This window comes from Aethalodelphis obliquidens, unplaced genomic scaffold (genome assembly GCF_003676395.1).
Source record: "Aethalodelphis obliquidens isolate GAN/ISIS:26980383/991018 unplaced genomic scaffold, ASM367639v1 scaffold95, whole genome shotgun sequence".
Classification (NCBI taxonomy): Eukaryota; Metazoa; Chordata; class Mammalia; order Artiodactyla; family Delphinidae; genus Aethalodelphis; species Aethalodelphis obliquidens.
The window spans coordinates 2,652,065-2,667,624 of record NW_020838039.1 but is presented as its reverse complement, the minus strand read 5'-3'; the positions used below and the strand labels follow the sequence as shown (position 1 = coordinate 2,667,624).

Sequence of the window (15,560 nt, the reverse complement as noted above, 5' to 3'; positions counted from 1 at the left end):
ACACCAATCAAAAAACAGAGTTTTATTGTCAAAGACTCCCATTAAAGGATGTACTTCGGAAGGAAAGAAAATAATCTCAAAGTAAAGGGCCAAATTGCAAGAAATAGTGATAAACCAAGAAAATGATAATCAGAAGGATGAATCTAAACAAACTCTACCTGTATGCAATCCAATGATAATATTGTCAATTTATGAGGCTAAAAGAAGAGAATTAAAATACTGGGCATAGAGAGCATATGTAAATTGGTATAGTAATGATCTAAATTATGAACATATGCTAAGATTCTTGTGCCTTCAGCAGAAGGATAAAAATTGTCTGAATTAAAACAGCAATTCTCCACAAATTGAAATACAGATTCAATACAATTCCAATATAAATACCAATAGGGATCATTTTACAGAAGTTAGCAAGCCAATCTAAAATATTTGAGGAAGAGCAACAGTTCATTAAACACTAAGCTACTTCTGAAGATGACAAAGAAGTCAGATATTTACCCTACCTGATATGTGTATAGTGTACAACTGTATTCATTAAGAAAGGGTAGGAGGAGCTTCAAGATGGTGGAAGAGTAAGACGCGGAGGTCACCTTCCTCTCCACAAATACATCAGAAATACATCTACATGTGGAACAGCTCCTACAGAACACCTACTGAATGCTGACAGAAGACCTCATACTTCCCCAAAGGTAAGAAACTCCCCACGTACCTGGGTAGGGCAAAAGAAAAAAGAATAAACAGAGACAAAAGAATAGGGACAGGACCCGCACCAGTGGGAGCGAGCTGTGAAGGAGGAAAGGTTTCCACATGCTAGAAGCCCCTTCGCGGGCGGAGACTGTGGGTGGAGTATGGGGATAGCTTCGGAGCCACGGAGGAGAGCGCAGCAACAGGGGTGCGGAAGGCAAAGTGGAGAGATTCCCGCAGAGGATCGGTGCCGACCAGCACTCACCAGCCCGAGAGGCTTGTCTGCTCATCTGCCAGGGCAGGCGGGGGCTGGGAGCTGAGGCTCGGGCTTCGGAGGTTGGATTCCAGGGAGAGGACGGGGGTTGGTGGCGTGAACACACCCTGAAGGGGGCAAGTGCGCCACAGCTAGCCAGGAGGGAGTCCAGGAAAAGGTCTGGAACTGCCAAAGAGGAAAGAGACTTTTTATTGCCTCTTTGTTTCCTGGTGCGTGAAGAGAAGGGATTAAGAACACTGCTTAAAGGAGGTCCAGAGACGGGCGTGAGCCGCAGCTATCAGCGCGGACCCCAGAGATGGGCATGAGACGCTAAGGCTGCTGCTGCCGCCACCAAGAAGCCTGTGTGCAAACACACGTCACCAACCACACCTCCTCTCCCGGGAGCCTGTGCAGCCCGCCACTGCCAGGGTCCTGTGATCCAGGGACAACTTCCCCGGAAGAACACACGGCGCGCCTCAGGCTGGTGTAATGTCACCCCAGACTCTGCCACTGCAGGCTCGCCCCGCATCCATACCCCTCCCTCCCACAGGGCCTGAGTGAGCCAGAGCCCCCAAATCAGCTGCTCCTTTAACCCTGTCCTGTCTGAGCGAAGAACAGACGCCCTCAGACGACCTACATGCAGAGGCAGGGCCAAATCCAAAGCTGAACCCCAGGAGCTGTGTGAACAAAGAAGAGAAAGGGAAATTTCTCCCAGCAGCCTCAGGAGCAGCGGATTAAATCTCCACAATCAACTTGATGTACCCTGCATCTGTGGAATATCTGAAGAGAAAACGAATCATTCCAAATTGAGGAGGTGGACTTTGGGAGCAATGATATATATTTTTTTTTCCCTTTTTCTCTTTTTGTGATTGTGTATGTGTATGCTTCTGTGTGTGATTTTTGTCTGCATAGCTTTGCTTTTACCATTTGTCCTAGGGTTTTGTGGTCCAATGATATATATATTTTTTTTTAAGTATAATTTTTAGCACTTGTTATCATGGGTGGATTTGTTTTTTGGTTTGGTTGCTCTCTTCTTACTTACTTTCTTCTTTTTTTTTTTAACTCCTTAAAAATTATTTTTTAAATAATTCTCTTTTATTTTAATAAATATTTTATTTTATCTTCATCTTTCCTTCTTTCTTCTTTTTCTCCCTTTTATTCTGAGCCGCATAGATGACAGGCTCTTGGTGCAGCAGCCAGGTGTCAGGGCTGTACCTCTGAGGTGGGAGAGCCAAGTTCAGGATACTGGTCCAAAAGAGACCTCCCAGCTCCATGTAATATCAAACAGCAAAAATCTCCCAGAGATCTCCATCTCAATGCAAAGACCCAGCTCAACTCAACGACCAGCAAGCAACAGTGCAGGACACCCTATGCCAAATAACTAGCAAGACAGGAACACAACCCCATTCATTAGCACAGAGGTTGCCTAAAATCATATGAAGGCTACAGACACCCCAAAACACACCACCAGACGTGGACCTGCCCACCAGAGAGACAAGATCCAGCCTCATCCACCAGAAAACAGGCACTAGCCGCCTCCACCAGAAAGCCTACACAACACACTGAACCAACCTTAGCCACTGGGAACAGACACCAAAAACAACGGGAACTATGAACGTGCAACCTGCAAAAAGGAGACCCCAAACACAGTAAGTTAAGCAAAATGAGAAGACAAAAAAACACACAGCAAATGAAGGAGCAAGGCAAAAACAGACCAGACCTAACAAAGGAAGAGGAAATAGGCAGTCTACCTGAAAAAGAATGCAGAGTAATAATATTAAGATATCCAAATCTTGGAAATGGAATGGAAAAAATACAAGAAACGTTTAACAAGGACCTAGAAGCACTAAAAAGCAAACAAGCAGTGATGAACAACACAATAATTGAAATTAAAAATTCTCTAGAAGGAATCAATAGCAGAAGAACGGATAAGTGACCTGGAAGATAAAATAGTGGAAATAACTACTGCAGAGCAGAATAAAGAAAAAAGAATGAAAAGAATTGAGGACAGACTTAGAGACCTCTGGGACAACATTAAATGCACCAACATTCGAATTATAAGGGTCCCAGAAGAAGAAGAGAAAAAAAAAGGGACTGAGAAAATATTTGAAGAGATTATAGTTGAAAACTTCCCTACTATGGGAAATAGTTAATCAAGACCAGGAAGCACAGAGAGTCCCATACAGGTTAAATCCACCAAGAAACACACCAAGACACATATTAATCAAACTATCAAAACTTAAATACAAAGAACAAATATTAAAAGCAGCAAGGTAAAAACAACAAATAACACACAAGGCAATCCCCATAAGGTTAACAGATGATCTTTCAGCAGAAATTCTTCAAGCCAGAAAGGAGTGGCAGGACATATTTAAAGTGATGGAGGAGAAAAACCTACAAACAAGATTACTCTACCCAGCAAGGATCTCATTCAGATTTGATGGAGAAATTAAAACCTTTAAAGACAAGCAAAAGGTGAGAGAATTCAGCACCACCAAACCAGCTTTACAACAAATGCCAAAGGAACTTCTCTAGGCAGGAAACACAAGAGAAGGAAAAGAACTACAATAACAAACCCAAAACAATTTAAGAAAACGGTAATAGAAACATACTACAATCCAGTGGGGTTTATTCCAGGAATGCAAGGATTCTTCAATATATGCAAGTCAATCAATGTGATACACCATATTAACAAATTGAAGGAGAAAAACCATATGATCATCTCAATAGATGCAGAGAAAGCTTTTGACAAAATTCAACACCCATTTATGATAAAAAGCCTCCAGAAAGTAGGCATACAGGGAACTTTCCTCAACATAATAAAGGCCATATATGACAAACCCACAGCCGACATCGTCCTCAATGGTGAAAAATTGAAAGCATTTCCACTAAGATCAGGAAAAAGACAAGGTTGCCCACTGTCACCATTCTTATTCAACATCCTTTTGGAAGTTTTAGCCACAGCAATCAGAGAAGTAAAGGAGATAAAAGGAATCCAAATCGGAAAAGAAGAAGTAAAGCTGTCACTGTTTGCAGATTACATGATACTATACATAGAGAGTCCTAAAGATGCTAGCAGAAAACTACTAGAGCTAATCAATGAATTTGGTAAAGTAGCAGGATACAAAATTAATGCACAGAAATCTCTGGCATTCCTGTACACTAATGATGAAAAATCTGAAAGTGAAATCAAGAAAACACTCCCATTCACCATTGCAACATAAAGAATAAAATAGCTAGGAATAAACCTACCTAAGGAGACAAAAGACCTGTATGCAGAAAATTATAAGACACTGATGAAATTAAAGATGATACAAATAGATGGAGAGATATACCATGTTCTTGGATTGGAAGAAAAAACACTGTGAAAATGACTCTACTCCCCAAAGCAATCTACAGATTCAATGCAATCCCTGTCAAACTACCACTGCCATTTTTCACAGAACTAGAACAAAAAAATTCACAATTTGTATGGAAACACAAAAGACCCCGAATAGCCAAAGCAATCTTGAGAACAAAATAACGGAGCTGGAGGAATCAGGCTCCATTACTTCAGACTATACTACAAAGCTACAGTAATCAAGACAGTATGGTACTGGCACAAAAACAGAAAGATAGATCAATGGAACAAGATAGAAAGCCCAGAGATAAACCCACGCAAATATGGTCACCTTATCTTTGATAAAGGAGGCAGGAATGTACAGTGGAGAAAGGACAGCCTCTTCAACAAGTGGTGCTGGGTAAACTGGACAGGTACCTGTAAAAGTATGAGATTAGATCACTCTCTAACACCATACACAAAAATAAGCTCAAAATGGATCAAAGACCTAAATGTAAGGCCAGAAACTATCAAACTCTTAGAGGAAAACATAGGCAGAACTCTCTATGACATAAATCACATCAAGATCCTTTTGGACCCACCTCCTAGAGAAATGGAAATAAAAACAAAATAAACAAATGGGACCTAATGAAACTTCAAAGCTTTTCCGCAGCAAAGGAAACCATAAACAAATGAAAAGACAACCTTCGAAATGGGAGAAAATATTTGCAAATGAAGCAACTGACAAAGGATTAATCTCCAAAATTTACAAGCAGCTCATGCGCTCAATAACAAAAAAACAAACAACCCAATCCAAAAATGGGCAGAAGACCTAAATAGACATTTCTCCAAAGAAGATATACAGAGTTCCAACAAACACCTGAAAGAATGCTCAACATCATTAGAGAAATGCAAATCAAAATTATAATGAGGTATCATCTCACACCGGTCAGAATGGCCATCATAAAAAAATCTAGAAACAATAAATGCTGGAGAGGATGTGGAGAAAAGGGAACAGTCTTGCACTGCTGGTGGGAATGTGAATTGGTACAGCCACTATGGGGAACAGTATGAAGGTTCCTTAAAATACTACAAATAGAACTACCATATGACCCAGCAATCCCAACTGGGCATATACCCTGAGAAAAACATAATTCTAAAAGGGTCATGTACCAAAATGTTCATTGCAGCTTTATTTACAATAGCCAGGAGATAGAAACAACCTAAGTGTCCGTCATCAGATGAATGGATAAAGAAGAAGTAGCACATATATACAATGGAATATTACACAGCCATAAAAAGAAACAAAATTGAGCTATTTGTAATGAGGTGGTTGGACATAGTATCCGTCATACAGAGTGAAGTAAGTCAGAAAAAGAAAGACAAATACCGTATGCTAACACATAATTATGGAATTTAAGAAAAAAAATGTCATGAAGAGCCTAGGGGCAAGACAGGAATAAAGACACAGACCTACTAGAGAATGGACTTGAGGCTATGGGGAGGGGTAAGGGTAAGCTGGGACAAAGTGAGAGAGTGGCATGGACATATCTACACTACCAAATGTAAAATAGATAGCTAGCGGGAAGCAGCCACATAGCACAGGGAAATCAGGTCAGTGCTTTGTGACTACCTAGAGGGGTGGGATAGGGAGGGTGGGAGGGAGGGAGATGCAAGAGGGAAGAGATATGGGAACATATGTATATGTATAATTGATTCACTTTGTTATAAAGCAGAAACTAACACAGCTATGTAAAGCAATTATACTCCAATAAAGATGTAAAAAAAAAAAAAAAAATCTTCCAACAAACAAAAGCCCAGGACCAGATGGGTTCACAGGCAAATTCTATCAAACATTTAGAGAAGAGCTAACACCTATCCTTCTCAAACTCTTACAAAATATAGCAGAGGGAGGAACACTTCCAAACTCATTCTATGTGGCCACCATCACCCTGATACAAAAACCAGACAAAGATGCCACAGAAAAGAAATCTACAGGCCAATATCACTGATGGACATAGATGCAAAAATCCTCAGCAAACAGAAACCAACAGCATATTAAAAGGATCATACACCATGATCAAGTGTTGTTTAACCCAGGAATGCAAGGATTCTTCAACATACGCAAATCAATCAATGTGATACACCATATTAACAAATTGAAGGAGAAAAACCATATGATCGTCTCAGTAGATGCAGGGAAAGCTTTCGACAAAATTCAACACCCATTTATGATAAAAAAAAACCTCCAGAAAGTAGGCATAGAGGGAACTTTCCTCAACATAATAAAGGCCACATATAACAAACCCACAGCCAACATCGTCCTCAGTGGCGAAAAACTGAAACCCTTTCCACGAAGATCAGAAACAAGACAAGGTTGCCCATTCTCACCACTATTATTCAACATAAATTTGGAAGATTTAGCCACAGCAATCAGAGAAGAAGAAAAAATAAAATGAATCCAAATCGGAAAAGAAGAAGTAAAGCTGTCACTCTTTGCAGATGACATGATACTCTACATAGAGAATTCTAAAGATGCTAGCAGAAAACTACTAGAGCTAATCAATGAATTTGGTAAAGTAGCAGGATACAAAATTAATGCACAGAAATATCTTGCATTCCTATACACTAACAGTGAAAATTCTGAAAGAGATTTAAGGAAACACTCCCATTTACCACTGCAACTAAAGGATTAAAATATCTAGGAATAAACCTATCTAAGGAGACAAAAGACCTGTATGCAGAAAAGTATAAGACACTGATGAAAGAAATTAAAGATGATACAAATAGATGGAGAGATATACCATGTTCTTGGATTGGAAGAATCAACATTGTGAAAATGACTCTACTACCCAAAGCAATCTACAGATTCAGTGCAATCCCTGTCAAACTACCACTGGAAGTTTTCATAGAACTAGAACAAAAATTTCACAATTTGTATGGAAATACAAAAGTCCCCGAATAGTCAAAGCAATCTTGAGATAGAAAAATGGAGTGGGAGGAATCAGGCTCCCTGACTTCAGAATATACTACAAAGCTACAGTAATCAAGACAGTATGGTACTGGCACAAAAACAGAAATATAGATCAATGAAACAGGACAGAAAGCCCAGAGAGAAACCCATGCACACATGGTCACCTTATCTTTGATAAAGGAGGCAAGAATATGCAGTGGAGAAAGGACAGCCTCTTCAATAAATGGTGCTGGGAAAACTGGACAGCTACATGTAAAAGAATGAAAGTAGAACACTCCCTAACTCCATAGACAAAAATAAACTCAATATAGATTAAAGACCTAAATGTAAGGCCAGACACTATGAAACTGTTAGATGAAAACATTGGTAGAACACTCTACGACATGAATCACAGAAAGATACTTTTTGACCCACCTCCTAGAGAAATGGAAATTAAAAACAAAAATAAACAAATGGAACCTAATGAAACTTCAAAGCTTTTGCACAGCAAAGGAAACCATAAACAAGATGAAAAGACAACCCTCACAATGGGAGAAAATATTTGCAAATGAAGCAACTGACAAAGGATTAATCTCCAAAATTTACAAGCAGTTCATGCAGCTCAATATCAAAAAACAAACAACCCAATCCAAAAATGGGCAGAAGGTCTAAATAGATACTAAATTTCTCCAAAGAGGATATACAGATTGCCAACAAACACATGAAAGAATGCTCAACATCATTAATCATTAGAGAAATGCAAATCAAAACTACAATGAGATATCATCTCACACCAATCAGAATGGCCATCATCAAAAAATCCACAAACAATAAATGCTGGAGAGGGTGTGGAGAAAAGGGAACCCTCTTGCACTGTTGGTGGGAATGTAAATTGTTATAGCCGCTATGGAGAACAGTATGGAGGTTCCTTAAAAAACTAAAAATAGAACTACCATACGACCCAGCAATCCCACTAGTGGGCATATATACCTGAGAAAACCATAATTCAAAAAATAGTCATGTACCAAAATGTTCATTGCAGCTCTATTTCCAGTATCCAGGACATGGAAGCAACCTAAGTGTCCATCAAGAGATGAATGGATAAAGATGTGGCCCATATTACTCAGGCATAAAAAGAAACGAAATTGAGTTATTTGTAGTGAGGTGGTTGGACCTGGAGACTGTCATACAGAGTGAAGTAAGTCAGAAAGAGAAAAATAAATACCATAGGCTAACACACATATATGGAATCTAAAAAAATGGTCATGAAAAACCTAGGGGCAAGACTGGAATAAAGACACAGACCTACTAGAAAATGGACTTGAGGATACGGGTAGGGGGAAGGTTAAGCTGGGACAAAGTGAGAGAGCAGCATGGACATATCTACACTACCAAATGTAAAATAGAAAGCTATTGGGAAGAAACCCCATAGCACAGGGAGATCAGCTCCGTGCTTTGTGATCATCTAGAGGGTTGGGATAAGGTGGGTGGGAGGGAGGGATACTCAAGAGGGAAGAGATATGGGGACATATGTATATGTATAACTGATTCACTTTGTTATAAAGCAGAAACTAACACACTACTGTAAAGCAATTATACTCCAATAAAGACGTTAAAAAAAAAAAAAAAGGAAGGGTAGTAGTGGTATAGAGATAGACAAACAAGCTAGTGGAACAGAATATAGAGCCCAGAATCTAATACCCCTTCCCCCAAAACGTGAAAACTTATAGGTCAATGAAGAAATAATAAGTTAGTCAGTAAATGGAACTGAAATCCCTCTTTCACATCATACAGAAAAATCATTTCCAAGTGAACTAAAGGCTTAAATATAAGAGATTAAACTTTAAAACATCCACAGCAAAATTACAAGAGAATATAAAGGCATCAAAGGATTCTTTAACAAGACATAAAAATACATGAACTATAAAAAAATAAAATAAAAACAGATTGCCAAATTCCAAAATCACTATATAATAAAATGGGAAAATAATCTAAATAGAGGGAGAAGATATTTGCAACACATAAAATGGACAAAGATTAGGTACTGGAATAAATAAAGAACTCCTACTAATCTGTTTTTTAAAATACAATAGAAAAAAATTGTTTTAAAAAAACTTTTAAACATATTACCAAGGGGGAAATACTTATGGCCAATAAATAGGGAAAGATGCTTGTAAAGAAAATGTAAATAAAAGCTCCAATGAAATAGAATTTTATACCCAAGAGATTGCTAACAAATTTAAAAACAAATCTGACAAATATCAAGAGTTGGTAAGGATGTTGAGTAGACAGTTATGTTTATATACTTTTACTCTGGAAATCAATCTGATGTTACATAGTCAAGTTTAATATGTGCACACTTATGAGGCCATGCATTTATCATAAAGAACATTGTCCATGTGCTCCAGGAGACATATATTCATTGGTTATGAAAGCAAAAACAAAAACTCAATATATTCCAAAGTCTATTTATAGGAGAATGGATTTATTGTAGAATATTCATAGACTGGAATACTATCCAGTAATGAAAATGAATGAACTATTTCTGATGCATCAACATGGATAAATCTTAAAAGTATAATATTAACTTAAAAAAAAGCAAGTCACAAAATAATGATAGTACAATATGTAAAACAGATAAAACTAAATAATATGTTGCTTAGGGTTAAGTATGCATGTGGTAAAAATGTAAGGAAAGTCAAGGACATTGTAAAAACATGTCTTTAGGACTGTGGTGTCCTCTGAGGAAGAGAAAGGATATAATTGAGGAGGAGCACACAAAATAATTCAAAGGTATTGGTAATGTTCTACTTTTTAACCTGAGTGGTAGTATATGTTCGTTCATTTTATTGATCTTCTTCAAAAGCTGTGAATTTAATATTAATTCACTTGTGTAATATAAAATATTTTGTAATTTTTAAAGTAAAATTGTCTGCCAGGGTGAAATTCATTAGGAGATATTCCAATAGAAAAGTATCTCGATAGTTGAATTCTGACTCTTCTGCAGAAAGTTAAACACATTTAATTTGAATAAAATTCAATTAGTATGTATCTTAAAATACATCTATTAATAAAGTAGTATATAAATGAACTGTTTTGGGGTATCAATTTCTCAATGCTAAAAATACTGTGTTGAATTTGTTTAGGCATAAAAGATAAAGGGTATAAGAACTTATTAATATTTCAAGTTTTGCTGTTATTTTATATATTAAGAATATATGTATAGCTCATATTGCAAGGACTTTTATCAATCATTTATTTTGAGAATGTCTTCATATAAATAAGGATATGTTGATTAAAAATAATATGACTCCCTATGATATATTGTACAGGTGTATACTATACATATTATATATCTAATAGATTTAGATATGATTTTATTGCCACTTTTAGAAAAGTCATATTTAATAATAGGGAATTTTTAAAAAATAAGTAATGTCTTGCATTTTAAGAGCTTAATGTTATGATACTCAGTGTTCATAATTTGCTTGCTTGAAAAGTACTGATTTAAACTTACCTACATGTTTGAAATTGTGAAAAGACCACATCTTACAATGAGAGAAGACGCTTTAGAAAATAATTCCCATTTGCCCTTCAAAAAATTTACAAATGTATCCTGACACAAATGCTCCAGAAATGACCCAATATAAAAATACCAAGCTCAAGTATTGAAAAGACATCTAATATGAGACTTTTTAACATTAGCAGCAACCCAAAGGCTTACTTATAAGGGATTTTGACACCCAAGTTAAGAAATGATAACCAAGCAACTTCTTCCAAAAAATAGATTCTAAGAAATGTTAATCTGTACTTAATAACTCAGTTGTGGAAATCTGATTTGATTTTCTTTAACAGAAAATGAAGGAAAAGTAATGAAAATCAATCATTTTAATTTACAGGTGGCAAATAATTCATTTCAGTCATCAATTATTCAAGCATAATGAACTTCTGAAAAATCAGATTACAGAGTTAACAGATTGAGTCTATTTTTATCAAATGTCTAAAATTAGCCAAAACTTAAGAACTGTTTCATGTTCATATTCAAAGGCCAAACTCAAGTTTATAATTCATTGGGAATCAAAGAAATCCTGTTTGTTTAAAATCTGGAGGAATTTAGTTTTTGTCACACCAACATACTTTTAAAGAGCATAAACATGAATGTGGCAAATTTATAGATGCTACTTAGTAAAATGCATATGTAGGAGACAATACTGCAATATAGACATAATTTTTTTAGAAATAAATGTGTGCCATATATGAAACTAGACAAAAGTTTTTAGTAAGAATAGAATTAAAAGTAGTGCAGCTTTATTTTTAACTAAACAAAACATTTCAAGTTAAGATTTTTATTCTACAAACCTGAGTGCCTAACTCAGTCATTTTGTAAATTGGTCCTTTAATACATACAGAGAATATACATATGCAACTATATATATGTGATATATTAATCCTCAGAGCAAATGGCTAATTATAATATGATTAGGCTATAATATTAGTAATTAGATTTACTTTAATTATACTTTAAAACACCATTACTATAGGCTTGATTTTGTTTTTGAATTATCATTTAAGTAATGATCATTTTATCTTTAGTATGGTGAGGATATAATATTTTCATAAATGACTACATGTAAGAGGATATTTAACTAACTAAAGATAATAAGTTATTATAAACCCGTACACTAAATCACATTATCCATATCTTTTTAATACTGCAGAGCCTCTAGAATCTTTAATTGCTAATTATTAGCTGCTTAAGAGAGGATCACTTTTACTTATTCAAGTGACGTAAATTTGGTCTCTTCAGATATTTCATATAATCATTATTATTAATGAGGTTTTAATTATTGTACTTGCTAATAATGTGGAGAAAATAAGAGCAGGAATGGAGCTATTATTCCTAGAAATTAAGTAAATGAGAAAAATAATTTTAGAATATCAATTTAAAAATGAAATTCATATGAATGCTCTCTGATTATGTGTTAATAATAAACCTATTACATTTGTGAGTACACATAAATCTAACTTGATAAAAGATTTCCATGCCAAGTGAATATTTTTATGATATAAAAGCACAAATATTTAGTCTTAAACTAAAAGATTTTGTCATTTATTATCTAGCTATGAATATACCTTAATTTTAAAACATCTACAACAAAAGACAGTAAAGAGTATATCACTGTCATTAATTTCATAGGACTAAATTAAGGCAGACCTTTTGATAACATGTTGAATGTTCCATATTTGATACTGTATTATCCACATAAGATCTTGCTAGGTGACAAGGTTACCCTACCATAATGCCAGCTGGTAAACATTTGACGCTGGAGTCTCCAGAATCCCTCTAATGGCAGTGAGAATATACCATCATCAGTATTGTATTGGACACCAAAAGGAATTGATTGAGAATGATACCCATAGAGACCACTGGCTGCTAAGAAGGATACGATCAGTGCCAGGAAACAGCACTGCACCTTTTATCATTTCTCCCATGATGCACCCTACTGACCACATGTCAACTGAAAACAAAAATGAAATGAAGATAAACAAGAAGACAGGAATAGAACAGCAAATAAATGAAAACACTTGCCTACCCATGCCATGGAGCAACAGTCTGACCTTTTGCTGACTGGATAAGAGGCCAGTCTTACAGTGCTTTAAAACAGTGGATGGGAAGAACACAAGAATGTCAGGACCCTTTCTGCTATGTAACAATGCCACTCAATGCCACCTAATGTATGATAATATTATTTTGCAATTATAATTCAATGATTAATTTAGTTTCTGATTTAAAAGGTCTCATTTGCATTCATCTGCTAGAATCCTACTGATTTGTATTGTAAATTATTTTAGATTGTGTTAATATGGGAAATATGCAAATTGGCTTTTCTTTCATTCTTTTGTATACTATACTTGGAGAAAAAAAGAAAGAAAAGCTGAGCTGCCAGCAACCTCAGAAGAAAGGGTTTATTTTATAAAACACACTTACTCTTATTTATAAATATGAATAAATTTCCAGAAGTGAAATGCCAGTCCAAGAATGGGTGTTTGGAATATGCTCGTTCAGTTTCATTGACTCCCATCAAAGGAGCATGCTTCTAAACTGGAAGCCTTGTCTTATCCTCATAAGCATGGTTGCTTTATAATGGTAAGAAATGCTGGCTTTCAAAACAAGGTGGTTTGACATGAAATGAACAACATGACTTAAAGAGGTGACACTTCTTCTGAGACTGTGAGTCAAAAGAAACCTGGAATTCAAGGTGAAATTACAGTGGTCTCTCTGCTATTGCCAGTTATCATCCAGAACTTAAAACCAGGAAGCTAGGGTAGAGGATACTCAGGGAGGGGCAAAATGGGGAAGCAAGAAAGTGAAATCTTTAACTATACTCGGTTACTCACGCGTTCCTATTAAAACTCAGAAAGAAAGATAGGTCATTCTTATGGGGGAAAATAACCTAGAAGAATAAGGGAAGTTGAGGGGGAACAAATAGGGAAAGGCATTAGGATAGCAGCAGCACACTATAATTTTTCTCCAGTTAGTCTTCAAATTACATCTTGTAATTTGACAGTAACCTTACAGAATTCCTCATAAGATTCTTTGCAGTGTGAAAATCTCAGTCAGGTTAAACTCAAAGTTTCCAAAGTTTGACTTAACATCTAAACAGAGTGATCACTTCAAAGAAATGGTTACACCTTTGAAGGTGATAAGCATACCCAGAGAAGCAAATTAGTTTTGCTTCCATTTTAGGAAAGCAAGTGACATGCAAAAATATCAGGGAAAGATAGAGCAAACAGTTGTGCATCCCTTTATTATTAATGCATTTGTAATTCCAGATAATATCTGTCTCACAAGAGGTTGGTATTGTAACTTGATTAAAGGGGAAAAAAAATCTCTGAAATGGTATTTGCTTTTGAATTGCAAATATTCTTATCATACTGTCCAAAGTGACCAGTCTAAGTTGTTATTTATCATGTATCTATTTTTTATAGATATTGTGGGAGAGATAGGTAAAAAATACACAGCTATAAACTCAGTAAGCAAGTTTTCTCTTGCCTGCATCCATTCAAACATTTGGAAAAGGCTATTTCTGCCACAAACCTATCTGCTAGTTAGAAAACTTCTATTTCTATTTTTTATTTAATGCAAAAAAAATCTCTTCTATGTTATTTCTGGGAGAAACTCATTTTTTTCTGCTGCAGAACCAACTCCATTGCTTTCTAATTGTATAACCTTGGCCAAGTTACTTCATCTCTCTTTTCATCCTCTAAAATGTGGATGATAGACAGTATTTATCATGTAAAAATTTTTTAAGATGTAAAAGGATTATGCCTGGTAAAGAGCCTTCCACATTGCCTGGTACATAGTAAGTTCTCAATAAATGTTAGTTATGTATCATCATGTATTTTATATATATATAACTTATATTCATATACATATATAAGTATGTGTATAAATATATACATATATAAATTATATACATATATGCATATATAAATTATATGTTGGAATTAAATATATATAGCAAAGGCTCATTTATTTTATATTTATATAATATTATATTGTATCTTGTATTTATATATATAATTAAGAAAATTTTTCCAATGAGGGAAGCTTACTCACTGGGCAATACTTTTCACTGCTGAAACCACTTAGAAAGGCATTCGACATCACAGCTGACTCTATGGAACTTCTCTCCATTATCTAAACAGGAATTACCCTGTTCCCTAATCCAAATAATAATCTTAAAATATGTGAATATAATCTATGATCTCCAACCACTATTCTAAAACTGGAAAATTTTCATCTTTCAGATTAAAATCCTTTGATTTTCACTCTCCCTCAGTTATGCCTTTAAACAACAGCAACAACAATAACAACAGGTGACCTACATGGAACCTTAGTCCTGGTATTGCTTCAATATCAGTTGGTTCTAGACTGTTGTTGGTTTAATAACTGCTATATCTCCCAGTTCTCATTTGTGTGGCTCTGCTGGATACAGATATTTCAAAGTAAAAGGAGAACAATTTTGGAAGTTTATCTTCATGTCAGAAGCTAAAATAGACAATAGATCACAAAGCTTTCACATAAAAATAATGCAGAGAGATATAAACTCAAAATCTGAACTACTGATGAATATACTGAATTCTGTTTTCTTTATTTAATGTATCTTTTCTGAGTAATAATGCCCTGGAAATCTCTCCAATTTCCAAATTCCATTTAACTTCCCTCAGGATTCACTATTCCTACAGACTATCCATGCTTATGCCATGGAAATGCTAAGCCTTGTGCCTGGAAATGATAAGCTCTATTATTATAAATTACAAAAGTAGAGTATATGCACATGAATTTATAT

At 35.6% G+C, this 15,560-nt stretch overlaps 1 protein-coding gene across 7 annotated transcripts in view; it reads right to left on the bottom strand.

Moving 5' to 3' along the window:
- Positions 1-15,560, bottom strand: part of MAPK10 (mitogen-activated protein kinase 10) — a 350,858-nt gene that overhangs the window by 58,800 nt on the left and 276,498 nt on the right. For 4 of the 7 annotated variants that reach the window (XM_027095835.1, XM_027095832.1, XM_027095834.1 and 1 more), the window contains one exon: positions 12,654-12,725. The exons of the other annotated variants lie outside the window; for them this stretch is intronic. In XM_027095835.1, coding sequence (XP_026951636.1) covers positions 12,654-12,725 — 72 coding nt within the window. The remainder of the gene's footprint in view (positions 1-12,653; positions 12,726-15,560) is intronic. 7 annotated transcript variants of the gene reach the window in all.